At 36.7% G+C, this 13103-nt stretch overlaps 1 protein-coding gene across 3 annotated transcripts in view; it reads right to left on the bottom strand.

Annotated features, from left to right (window-relative positions):
* Positions 1-13103, bottom strand: part of MYZAP (myocardial zonula adherens protein) — a 103379-nt gene that overhangs the window by 50296 nt on the left and 39980 nt on the right. For all 3 annotated transcript variants that reach the window (XM_074234580.1, XM_074234579.1, XM_074234581.1), the window contains exon 6: positions 9472-9624. In XM_074234580.1, coding sequence (XP_074090681.1) covers positions 9472-9624 — 153 coding nt within the window. The remainder of the gene's footprint in view (positions 1-9471; positions 9625-13103) is intronic.

The following is a 13103-nucleotide window of genomic DNA, read 5'->3' on the forward strand; positions in this document are numbered from 1 at the left end:
TCAGAAAGGGGAAAAAAAAATTTAAAAGGAAATCTTTGGGACGGATTTAAGATTAAGTATATGAACAAATTAGTAGCAACAGATAGATCAGTTAATCTTAGATTAGGAATCCTTTGGTTCTTCCCCTCTTCTGGATAAAATTTATCTACTATTTACAGTTTTTTTTTTAATGTTTTTGCTACTATTGTAAAAACATATTTTACCAAGGAATTTGAGTGGGCTGACATACTTGGAATGCCAAATGTTATCCGAAATGAAAAATGTGAGGAAAGAGAAGCTTCTTTCATTCACTGTCTACCTTTTCCACCTGTCCCCCCTCCCAATAATCTCTGCCTTTTAAAAGGAGCTATTTTGTGAATTTGAAGTCAGGAAAGATCTGCGTTCACAACCTATCCCTGTCATTTTCTAGCTGCATAATCATGTGAAATGTTAAGTGAGTGTCAAGTGAATAGTAACCTCAATTTACTTTTCTGTAAAACCAGCATAATAAAGTAGAGGGCCCTTGAAATCACTTTTAACTTTAAATCTAGGATCCTATAACTTCGACTTGCTTCATTTCTGCCTGATTTTTCCCCACTTCTTGGTATTCTAAGAATTTTGGGGAAAAGTTTGTTCAATCTCTAGAGATCATCATTAATCTGGAAATGGAAAAATTATAAAGAAGCAATCGAGTCCATTTTAGGAAATTTACAAGAAATTTGATGCCCAGAGAAGTTAAGTGACTTACCCAAGATCTGAAAGGGAGTAACAGCATCAGAAGTGGGATTTTTAACCTAGCTCCTAAGCACCACAAGATTAGAAATTGTCTCATTCTTTGTATATGTGCCTAGTGTATAGAACAGGACCTGGCATAGAATTCATTTAATAAGTTGTTATTTTTCCATCCTTTATAAACATGTTTGACTCTTTATGACCCCGTTTGGAGTTTTCTTGGCAAAAATACTAGAATGGTTTGCCATTTTCTTCTCCAATTCATTTTATAGATAAGGAATCTGAGGCAGACAAGGTTAAGTGACTTGTCCAGAGTCATATAGCTAGTAAGTGTCTAAGGTCAGATTTGAACTGGAGAAGAGGAGACTCCAGGTCTGGCACTCTATCCATTGTGCCATCATTTATTAATTGATTAATCCCTGCTATGCATATATTCAAATTCTAGAAGCTAATTCATAAATCAGAGAATAAATCAGCACTCTGGAGAAAAATTCAATGCAATAAATACCCAGCTATTTTCACAACAAATCCTTGTGTGTTCTTTATCAAAAACTGATTCTCTGTCATCACAGCTTCAGAATTCCCTGATTTTGACTATCAGCTTCACTACAGCTGATAACATCCCTTCCTCCTTCTTACCAACCTATGCAGGGATTTGATGAGAGAAACTGCCACCACCCACACACTCTTTCATCAATATGAATTTCAAGTTTCAATATTCAAATAAAAATGTTTTATATTAGTTTTCAATAGAAAAAAAAAGCAAAAAATCCCCACTATTGTCAAATTTCTTTAGTTTCTAGGTTTGCTTTTCCCAAATGAGTCAGGGATCCCAGCAAGATTTTATCTGGGATAGGGTGGTGATTGGTAGCTGCCAATGCAACATTTCATCTAGTAATTTTGTGACTTTGCACAGGCTGTCTCCCCCATGCCTGGAATGTATTCATTCCTCCTCCATCCAACTTTGAGAATCCCTAATTTTCCTCAAAGTTTAACTTAAGCACCATTTTTTCATAATACTTCTGACTTCCTCTCCCTAGTTGCTAGAATCTTTTTGTTGTTCAGTTGTTTAGACACATTTTCTGACTCTTTGTGACCCCATGGCGGGGGTTGTTTTGTCATTTCTTTCTTCAGTTCAATTTAAAGATGAGGAAACTGAGACAAACTGAATTAACTGATTCACCCAAGATCATACAGCTAGTGTCTGAGGTTAATTTGAACTTGGGTCTTCCTGATTCCAGAACCAGCTGCCCTTTATGTTTCTCCTAAGCTCCTTGAAGAGTTTATTTCTCTTTTGTCTTTGGATCCCCAGCATCTAGCACAATGCTTTAAATATAATGAATATTTAATAAATTCTTGTTGATTGACTACCAATACCTAAGCATCCTGGTCAGCACCCTCCTCTACCCTCTATCCCTAAAGAAACATACTTTTTTGTTTTCCCTGGAAACACTTTGGGAATGGAGCTAGAGTTCAGTATATTACAATAAGAAAGCGTACTCAAAGTGGGGCCCATGAAAGTTAACTCTGATTCCTACTTCAAAATCTTGTGCTGGAAAAAAATGCCTTGTGAACCTTAAAAGTGCTATGTAAAGATGTTTATTTATTAATGTTTTATCATTATCATCATCATCATCATCATCATCATCATCATCATTATTATTATTATCATCTTTGCTGTTATTTCTCATTCCTATCAGAGTTCCTGCCTCTCTCAGACAGTAACTTGCTACTTCTACTCTGATGTGAGCTGAGGAATCAGATAAACAAGTCTGCTGGACTTGTACCTAAAGAATAAGGAAAGAGGCTCTAAGTAAGAACTTGAAAGCAACTCCTGTGAAAAAAGAACATGACCTTTTGGCACAAAAGTTGGAAAAATCCTTCAAAATCAACAAAATGAAGCAATAGAGTGGTGATAGAGGCCTGAGCATCCAGAAATCATGTTATTGTGTGAATATAAAACTGGCAATATGAGTTTTGTAATGATTTGTGGTATTTTCTTTAACAGGGATAAATTCATAAACCTCACCACTGCAAGGACAGTTAAGAATTTACTAAAAGGGAGCTTTGGGACATGAATCATTTACATAGAATTGAGATAAGTAAAAGTCAATAAATGTTCATTTTTGAATAGAATATCAAATTAATCGGTGATAAATTTTGCTAATAGCTCATATTTCTACATCATTTTAAAATGACCTCACTCTTTAAAGGAGCTAGTGAAAATACCATTATTCCTATTGTAGCGATAAGGATACAGTCATCCAGAGAAATGAATTGGTATAGTGGGAAAAGTACTGCATTTGAAGTCAAAACATAACCTGGAATTCTGACTTTGCTACTCACTCAAGAAATCTGTGTTCTATAAATATATCTTTTGTTATACTTTTCTGTCTCTCAAGATTTCCTAGCCTAATGCTCTGAACAAAATAAATACTTAATATATGTTGAGTGAATTGAAACACAGGTGCCAAGGTTTATAACAACTTATGAATGTGTTTACAACTTTCCATTCAAAGTTCAAGAAATGCATTTTGAAATCAAAACTATCTGTAGCCTGATTAAGCTCTCTCACATTCTTTTTTCCAAAGAGCCATGGTAACATCAATATATGATTCCTAAAGGCCTTTGCCTTTAGAAACAAGAATGCAGAATGTTTACTTGAGCTGAAACAGTGACCAATAAGAACAGTACAGATTCTACTATCAGGAAAGCAACAGGCTCAGCCCACAAAGGTAAGGGAGTGGAGGAATACTGCCAAAGTCTGTCCTCTATCCCTGGAACAGAATTCTGGGGCTTTGATCACATTCAGACCCTGGTTGCAGTCTAGGCCCCCCATAGAGCAGGGACACTCCCCCCACAGCCCTGTGGCAGAGGAGTGAACTTGTGGTCATTCACAGACCAGGAGAGCAGTCAGCACCTCACACACTGAGATCCTTGTGGGGAGTGTCCCAAAATACTCAAAAGCTCAGGAAGCACCCCACAACCAAGCACAGGCTAGGGAAAAGAGTAAACAGAAAAAAAGGAACCTGACCATAGACAATTACTTTGGTCCCATGGAAGACCAAAATACTCAATCTGAAGATGAGAAAGTCCAAGCTTCTGCATCTTAAAGATTCCAAGAAATATAGAAGTTGGGCTTAGGCTATGATAGAGCTCAAAAATATTTTGAAAATCAAGTAAGGGAGATAAAAGAAAAATTGGGGAAAGAAATGAGAGAGATGCAGAAAAAAACATGAAAACAAAGTAGCTTAGTCAAGGAGATCCAAAAAATTGCTGAAGAAAATAACGTGTTAAAAATCAGCTTGGGACAAATGTATAAAACAGTTCAAAAAATTATTGAGGAGAATACTTTAAAAAAGCAGAATTGACCATATGGAAATGGAGATAAGAAAGCTCTCTGAGGAAAACAAATCTTTCAGATGTAGAATGAAGCTAAAGGAAGCTGATGACTTTGCAAGAAATCAAGACACAATAATTCATCTCCAAAAGAATAAAAAATTAGAAGAAAATGTGAAATATCTCATAGAAAAAAAAACTGATCTGAAAAATAGATCCAGGGAAGTTAATTTAAAAATTATTGGGCTACTTGAAAGTCATGATCAGGAAAAGAGCCTTGTCCTCATTTTTAAAGAATTCCTACAGGAAAATTACCCTGATATCCTAGAAGCAGAGGGAAAAATAGAAATTGAGAAAATCCATCGATCTCCCCCAGAAAGAGATCCAAAAAAAAGCCCCAGGAATATTATAGCCAAGTTCCAGAACTCCCAAGTCAAAGTGAAAATATTACAAGCAGCCAGGACACAATTCAAATATTGTTGAGCTGTTGTCAGGATCACACAGGACTTAGTAGCAACTGCATTAAGGGCTTGTAGGATTTGAAATATAATATTACAGGAGACAAAAAAGCTTGGAATGCAAGTGAGAATCAACTACCCAGCAAAACTGAACATCCTCTTCCAGGGAAAAAGATGAACTTTCAATGAAACAGGAGAATTTCAAATGTTCCTGTTGAAATGACCAGAGCTGAACAGAAAGTTTGACCTTCAAGTACAGGACTCAGGTGAAGCATAGAGAGTGGAGGAGAAGGGTAAATTATGAGGGACTTAATGATGATGAACTGCATTTATTTCTGCATGGAAAGATGATACTGTTAATACTCATATGAACTTTCTCATTTAATAGAGCAGGTAGAAGGAGCTTTTATAGATGAAGCACAGGAGGGAGTTGAATTTGAAGATATAATATATTGTAAAAATGGAATCAATGGGTGAAAGGGAAATGTAATGGGATGGGAGTAAGAGAAAGGAGAGGTAGACTAGGCTAAGATATTTCATATAATGATATATCATGTAGCTTTTGCAATGGTATGGAAGTGGAGAATGCGAGGAGGGATGAGGGAATGTTCATTCTCATCAGAAATGGCTCAGAGAGGGAACAGCATACACACTCAATAGGGTATAGACATCTAAAGGAGAGAAAGGGGACAGGGGGAAGGGGGGGATGTAGGTGATAGAAGAGAGAGGGTAGATCATAGGAGAGAATAGTCAGATATAGCACATTTTCTATTTTACTTTTTGCAAGGTGCTGGGATTGAAGTAGCCTGTCCAGGACCACAGGGCCAGGTGGTTTCTGGGTCTCTGGGGTGGGCCTCTTGGCCCCAGGGCCAGTGTTCTGTCCACTGCACCACTCAGCTGCCCCACAGCACATTTTTTCAAGAGGGACAGAGTGAAAGAAGAGAGAAAATATAATAGATGGCAGTGGGGAGGAATAAATGGAGGGAATTATAATCAGCAACAGCAACTATTGAAAAATATGGAAGTAACTTCTATGATGGACTTATGACAAATAATGTGATACACCCAAGACAGTGCTGATGTTATCAGAACACAGACTGAAACACATTTTTTTCTCTTTCTTTTACTTCATTTCTCATGAGGTTTTATATTTTTGTGGGGGGAGGGGGTATTATGTTTACTCTTAAACAAGAATATTTTAGTAATGTGTAAATAAAAAATGAATAAAATCTTTCTTTAAATATTTTTTGCAAGGTAATAGAGTTAAGTGATTTGCCCATTGCCACACAGCTAGGTAATTATTAAGTGTCTGAGGCCAGATTTGAACTCAGGTATGTCTGATTACAGGGCTGGTGTTCTATCTACTGTGCCACCTAGCCACCCCTTAAAAAATTTTTTTTAAAAAAAGAGAAGCATAATGTCCATAATGGCTTTCTGAACTCTGACAATCTTTTAATAACTTCTGGAACCTTCATTTTAGTGTAGACATTGACAATGGTAGTATATCCAGAAAAGAACAGGATGATGAAGGACTAGAATCATGCCATACAAAGACAAGTTTAAAGCTTGGAGAAGAGAATATTGGTTTGAAGGAGTAGGGGAAAACAGGGAGTAGAATAACTATCTTCAAGTATTTTCAGAACTACTTGTACAAGAGCAATTAAGTTTATGTTGCTTGGCTACAGAAGTCAATGCCAAGACAAAAGAGAAAAAAGTTTACAGGGAAATACATTTCAGCACAATAGAAAAGAAGAAATGTTTAACAATTAAAACTGTTCAAAAATGAAAGAGGCTAACCCTGAATATATGTCTTGAATTTCACATCTTGAGCTCTTCAAATAGAGCTGGAAAGATAATCTTAAGTCCTTTCCAACTCTGAGAATCTATGGTTCTAAGGAAGTCTAGTAGGGAGTTGAGACTTGATTGACCTTCTGGGATCTGTAGTTCAGTGAGGCCTTGGGACAACTGTAAACTTTGATTCAGGAGACAGTCTTAAATTTGCCAAGGAGTTTTGAAAAAAGGGATATTACAGAGGAAGGAAATAGATGAACAGAGAAAAGTGGACAATGGAGCAAAGTACTATGAATTCCCTACAAGTATCTTGCATCACATCCTCTGGAACTAAACACTTATACTTCAGGGCATGGGTTCTAATCAATGGAACAAACTCTGACTGCCTCTTTTGGAACTGGACAAAATTCTGAAAGGATTTTATTTTTAGCTTTCTAAATTCTCTTTCCCATGATTGGCAACAGGATTTTTTTATAATTTTCTTTACCTTTATCTTAGTGGTTTCTTATCCTGAGTTTTATTTCATTTAAAAATCATTAATGTATATATGGCATGGTGTATAGCTATTTTATGCTATGGACCTATAAAATAGCCCAGTAGATTCAACTGATCAGAATTTCTTACTGATCTAGAAGCAAAAAAATAATTATTTGTGATTTTTAATTAATAACTAACATTTGTTTTAAGCTCCCAAAAAAATAGCACATAAAGAGATCTGCATGGAATTTGGAATCATTCTGCCCCCTAAGCTAGAAAATGAATTTGTTTATTTAGTAGTATATAAGTGCTCAAGTGCCAGAGGAAAAATTTTAGCCTTCAGCAAGCAGAGAAGAATGACACAGTTCAAGAAAGATTCAGTGCCCAGACACACTTCTATCTCTACAATTAAGTTTAGTGGTTACAGTAGGAATATATATTCTCTAATGGAAGGATTCTCAAACAGTTTATGCTTCATAGATCTTTTTTGGTAGTTTGATAAAACTATGAATCTCTTCTTAGAATAATGTTTTTAAGTGCATAAGATAAAACCCACAAGATTAGAAAAGAAACCAATTACATTAAATACTATGTTCAATTTTTAAAACTAGATAACATGTTAAAAACCTCTACTCTAGAAAATACTCTTACATCATTCTTCACCAGGATGAAGGAAGGATTTGTTGCTAGTAAGAAGGGAGCCAGTTTTACATCCTCTATTATAAAACCTATGATTCATCTCTGTCAAGGAACCTCACCCCCACCCTCACATGGACTGAGAACCTTAGGGGATACCACAATTATCTTTTTTTGTGGAAAAATAAGATTAGAGAGTTCCCAGGACAATTCTTGGTAAAACTTGAACACAATTGTGTTTCAAAACTATTAATGTTACAATCAACACACAACTTAGGTGTCATCCTATAAACTCCCTCCCCTGTGTCCATCTCTCTGTCTTTGTCTCTTCTCCTTTCTCCCCTTCTCTCTCTCTCTCTCTCTCTCTCTCTCTCTCTCTCTCTCTCTCTCCATATATACATATATGTATATATACATGCATTCATATATATATATATATATATATGTATGTATATATATATATATACATATATATATATATATATATATGCCTTTGAAACCTCTCTCATATATATCTCCTCTCCTTTGGCTCTATCACCTGGCACAAGCCCTGATCCCTTTACACTTAGACTATTGTCTCCTGGTTAGCTTCTCAGTCTCAAGGATCTCCACAATCCAGTCTGTTCTCTACTCCTACTTAGCTGGTGATCTCCCTAAGTCACAGTTTGGACCATATCACCCTCTATTCAATAATGGCTCTCTATAACCTCTAGTATCAAAACCCTTCATAACCTGGACCCTTTCTACCTCTTCAGTCTTCTTTTTTTTATAATTTTATTTTTTCTGTCTTTCTTCTTGATGTTGTTGGTAAGGTAATGGTCTTGCCCAAGTGACTTGCCCAAGGTCACACAGCTAATAAGTATCAAATGTCTGAGGTCAAATTTGAGCTCAGGTTCTGCTAACTCCAAGGCTGGTGCCTTATCCATTGTGCCATGTAGCTGCCCTCCTTTTCAGTCTTCTTACTCCTTATTTCTGGGCATTTGCTCTGAAATTCAGTGGCACGGACCTCCTTGCTATTCCTTGCATAAGACCTTCCATCTACAAATTCCAAGCATTTTTAATTATTTTTTTTAATTTTTGAAGTCATCAGGATTAAGTGACTTGCCCCAGGTCACACAGCTAGTATCCAAACAATTTCAATGATTATTCTCTGCCTAGAAAAACCTCCCTCCTCTTTGCCTCTGAGATTCTCTGATTTCCTTCAAGTCTCAATAAAAGTTTACCCTTCTGAACAATCCTTTCCCATTTCTACTTGTGACTAGTGTCTTCCCTTTGACATTATTACCCAATGTGACCTGTACATATCTTGGTATCTCTCCTCCTTACCCCCCCCAATTAGATTGTGAGTTCCTTGGCGGGGTGGGGGGGAGATGGTTTTTGCCTTTCTTTGTTTCTCCAGCACCTATGACAGTGCCTGGGAGTGTGTCGGCACTTCATAAGTACTAGCTAACTGAATAACATTGCCTGTTTTTGCAGCACAAAGGCATAACCTGTCTGAGCAGTTCTTGCAATACTTAGGAGGTAAGTGAAAGAAAGGGAATAAGTCTTTATGTATCACCTACTATTTGATGGGCACTATGCTGCGTGATTTTACAAATATTACCTTATTTGATCTTCACAATAGCTTTCCAAGATAGGTGCAATTATTATCTTCATTCTACAAGTAAGGAAACTAAGGCAAATGCAGATTAACTGACTTGCCTGGATTACACAGCTAGAAAATGAAGTCAAATCTTCCTGACTTCAGTCCCAGTGCTCCACCCACTGTGCCACTAACTGCCTTGAAATGGTCATGTTTAGTGTGGACATGAGATTGGAGTATGGTTATTTTTTTCTTGGGTTCAGTACTCAGACTGTGCTGTAGACAACAGTAATATGCTCAAACATTTTCTAGATCATCTAGAGAGGACACCTTCTATTAACAATGAATCTGTAAAGAAATAATGAAAGAAAAAAAGGAGGTAGAAAGAAAAAGTGAATAGAAGACAAAAGAAGAAATGAAAAAAATATAAATTAGGAATAGAAACCTGATGAAGAATTTGAATTTCATTTACTTTACCTTTAGTTTCAAAAGCTGGTTTTCAACCTGAGCCACCTCTAATTGTCTCTGCTTTTCTCTCAGTTTTTCCAAAGATGCTTCATATGTTTGCTGTAAATTTCTGATCTGATCCTTAATGTTACTGTTTTCCAAAGTAATATCCACCAATGTTTTCTGTCGATATAAAATTGAAAATGCACTTTGAGACATCCTGTTACTGACTGATCACCATAAAGACATACAGAAACTACATAAGGACAGAGAGATTTCATGTGGTCTAGAATCTTCTTATGGACCTTGCCTTACCCTAGAGTGTATTAAGACAACCCAGTGTGTAGTCAATATGGGGAACAATAAATTACCCTGTGTATTCACACCCTGGCAACTCAGTCCATTCTGCAAGACTTTGTCATCATCAGAGGGGTGTGGTTCTTGTTATTGCCAAATTGTCTGAGGGCTCTAATCTACCTACCACCTAAAGTCCTCTAATATACCCACCTACACCTTTCCCATTGATGTTGGTTACAAAGAAATCTAAAATATGGAGTCTTTCTCTCTTACCTGAAAGGGGTGGTCCCTTTTGTCCTTCAGGGCTATATAGAATAGGGAAGGAGTTGTTCTGTTGATTCCAATGAAATGTCAAGGAAATCTCTTCCCTGGCTCTCATTCTAGTCCAGGAGTGGGAGGGAGGAGCTGGTAAAGCTAGAGGACCATGGACTTTCAATGTAGTTTATAGTGCTTAACCATGTTGCTATGCAGACAGGTGCTTACCAAACGCCTTTGATAATAGCCAGGGGTTGCCCATCAGCAAGAATGTTTTAAATGCCTGTGGCTTTTTATGACTGTAATTTGTGCTTGGTTTATTCTTTTAGGACTCCAAAAGAGTGAGGTCATTAAAATCCAGAACTCCCACTGCTAGACACTGTTTATGGCCATCTTCTATCACCTCCCACTTGCCCCCCACCCACCCAAGTCACATGCCATTTCAAATGTGAACATCTGGAAACCCTATCCTTTGAAATAGTATCCCCAAGACCTTTGCTGACACTGTAGCAGGAGAATTTAATCTCTGAGGTTCCTTCATTTCTATATCCTTATTGAAATAATGATAATAAATCTTTTAGCTCTTTATTTCTCCAAACAGAGGACAGAATATCTGATTAGAGTATATAGTGACTATATGAAATAATCATGCTTGAAATGGAATCCTCTTCCATTTTCATCCTTTGATTTAAGACCCAATGCTTCCATGAAGCATTATATGTCACATTTTATTATCTAAGAGAATCATTTTACTAACCAGGGCCCTACTATACTCATCTATAAAATAAGGGAATTAGACTAGATGGCTTCTGATGTCTCTTTCAGCCCTGGAACCAGGATCTCATGATTTTCTTCTATTCCCTTGCCTACCTAAAAGTGATCTATCTCCATATGTCTGATAAACCTCCTCTGGTAATTTTTAGCATTTTTCACACTAGAACAAGGTTATTTGGATACCAAGGTACCCCCATCTCTGTTAGATTGCAAGTTCCTTAACGGCAGAGTGATTGTTTTATCCATTTCTGTACCCTCAGTACTTATCTCAGCAACTCTAATGAGCTAGCCCCATTGCTAAAAAGACTATTTTATGGAAAACTCAAAGGGCAAGCTCTCGTGGGAGAGGGGGGCAAAAAAAAAGTGATACAAGGACACTCTCAAGGTCTCTATCTTTAAGAATTTTGGAATTGATTATTCAACATGGGAGACACTGGCATAGGACCATCCAGCATGGCATGTCCTCATCAGAGAGGGCACTATGCTTTATGAGCAAAGCAAAATTGAAGTGACTCAAATGAAACATGATTATGTGCAAATTTAGAGAACCTATCCCTGGTATTCACATGGATTATTTGTACCTGACCTGTGGAACATTCCGAACTATTATTGGTCTGATCAGCTACAAACACAGTGTACCCTTTTTCTAACATAGTCATATTTTGGTCTTCTTTCAGAACAAAGGACAACTACTTCTACATCTTCTAATGTTTCAGAAATATTTGCTGAATTGAAATCTTACAATGAGGTATGTGGAATTGCTAAAAACATGAAATAATGTTGAGCTTGGATGGTGGGATGGTACTGTGGAAAGAGATCTGAATTCAGGGTCAAAGAACCTAGGTTCAAATCTTGACTTTTCCACTTACAATGAGAAAGTAGTAGTAGCCTACAACTCTAAGGTCTCTTTGTACTCCATATGAAAATTGAGAATTAATGTTGTGTTAAAATGATTTTGAATTAATCTTCTCAATCTCCCTTGAATAGCAGACTTAATGCATAAAGAAAGTCTTAATAAAGAGAACGACCCTTTGTTTAGCATTGACTAAGTCAGTCAAGGAAGAATCCTTTGCCTATTCATGGGCAAATTAAGAAAGGAAGTATACTCTACTGCTGATCAAACCAGGAAAGGGAAGGTCTTTAGTCTCTTCCTCATCTTCCCCAAGGTGTACCTATATTTCTGTTGTCCCTTATGGAAAATCATTAAAAGTTCATTATGGAAAACTGCATACTTTTGATTTATCATGACTATGGAATGTCATCATCTTTTGTTTCATCATTATTTATGAAAGTTGTAAACTGCTTGAGAGAAAAGAGAATTTTTTTGGACAATAGAATTCTATTGGTCAGAAAGTCTATCCAAGCAAACTGTGTATATTCCAATAAGATGTGTTTCCAACAGATTTAATCTAAACACAGAATTAAAATATTTTAATAGTATCTTTAAGGTACAAATTTATAATTCTTGGAGTTGAGATCAATTACAAAACTGAAGGTCAGGCTACCTGAGAATCAAAAAAAATCTAAGCGATGACCAAATGAAACCTATTCATTTTAAATATGAAGAAATAGAAGGCCCAGATTTTTACTTCTTCCTCAAAAATCTACATTGTCAGGGCAGCTAGGTGGCGCAGTGGATAGAGCACCAGCCCTGGAGTTAGGAGTACCTGAGTTCAAATCAGACCTCAGATAAGTAATAATTACCTAGCTATGTGGCCTTGGGCAAGCCACTTAACCTCACTGCCTTGCAAAAAAACCTAAAACAAAATCTACATTGGCTCCTCATCATCTACAGAATAGAATTTAAGCTTACTGGGGAAAAGAAGACAGTAAAATTAAACAGGATTTGTCTTCATTCATTAACTCAAAAGAGATATAGGCAAAGTTTGTAAGGGGAGAAGCAGAGTGACTGATATGTAGTCAAGACTTAATGCTTGTTGATTGATTGAAACTGAGAAATTAGTATAATAAGAAGCCAAATTGTTTAAATACATTTTAGCCTTAGTTAAGTTAGTCAGCTATTAGATGGCTAATTTTATGTCTGGTAGATTTTCCTTCAGTTATAACATATCTGATCTTGGCTGCTTAGATTAAAATTTAAAGGTATTTGGAGTTTGGGATGGGGGTGGGGGGCAGATAGGTGGTGCAGCAGCTGAAATGCCAGACCTAGAGTCAAGAAGACTCACCTTCCTGCTTTGCTTTGCTTGTTTATCCTTTGCTCTTGAAGAGAATCATTGATATCATGAAGATGTTTTGACTTGCAAGTAAATTGTATTTGAGTGAGACGGAGTAGCAAAAAAGTCATCAGGCTCACCCCTCCTCCAGAGTTAACAAAA

This window comes from Macrotis lagotis, chromosome 4, assembly GCF_037893015.1.
Source record: "Macrotis lagotis isolate mMagLag1 chromosome 4, bilby.v1.9.chrom.fasta, whole genome shotgun sequence".
Lineage (NCBI taxonomy): Eukaryota > Metazoa > Chordata > Mammalia > Peramelemorphia > Peramelidae > Macrotis > Macrotis lagotis.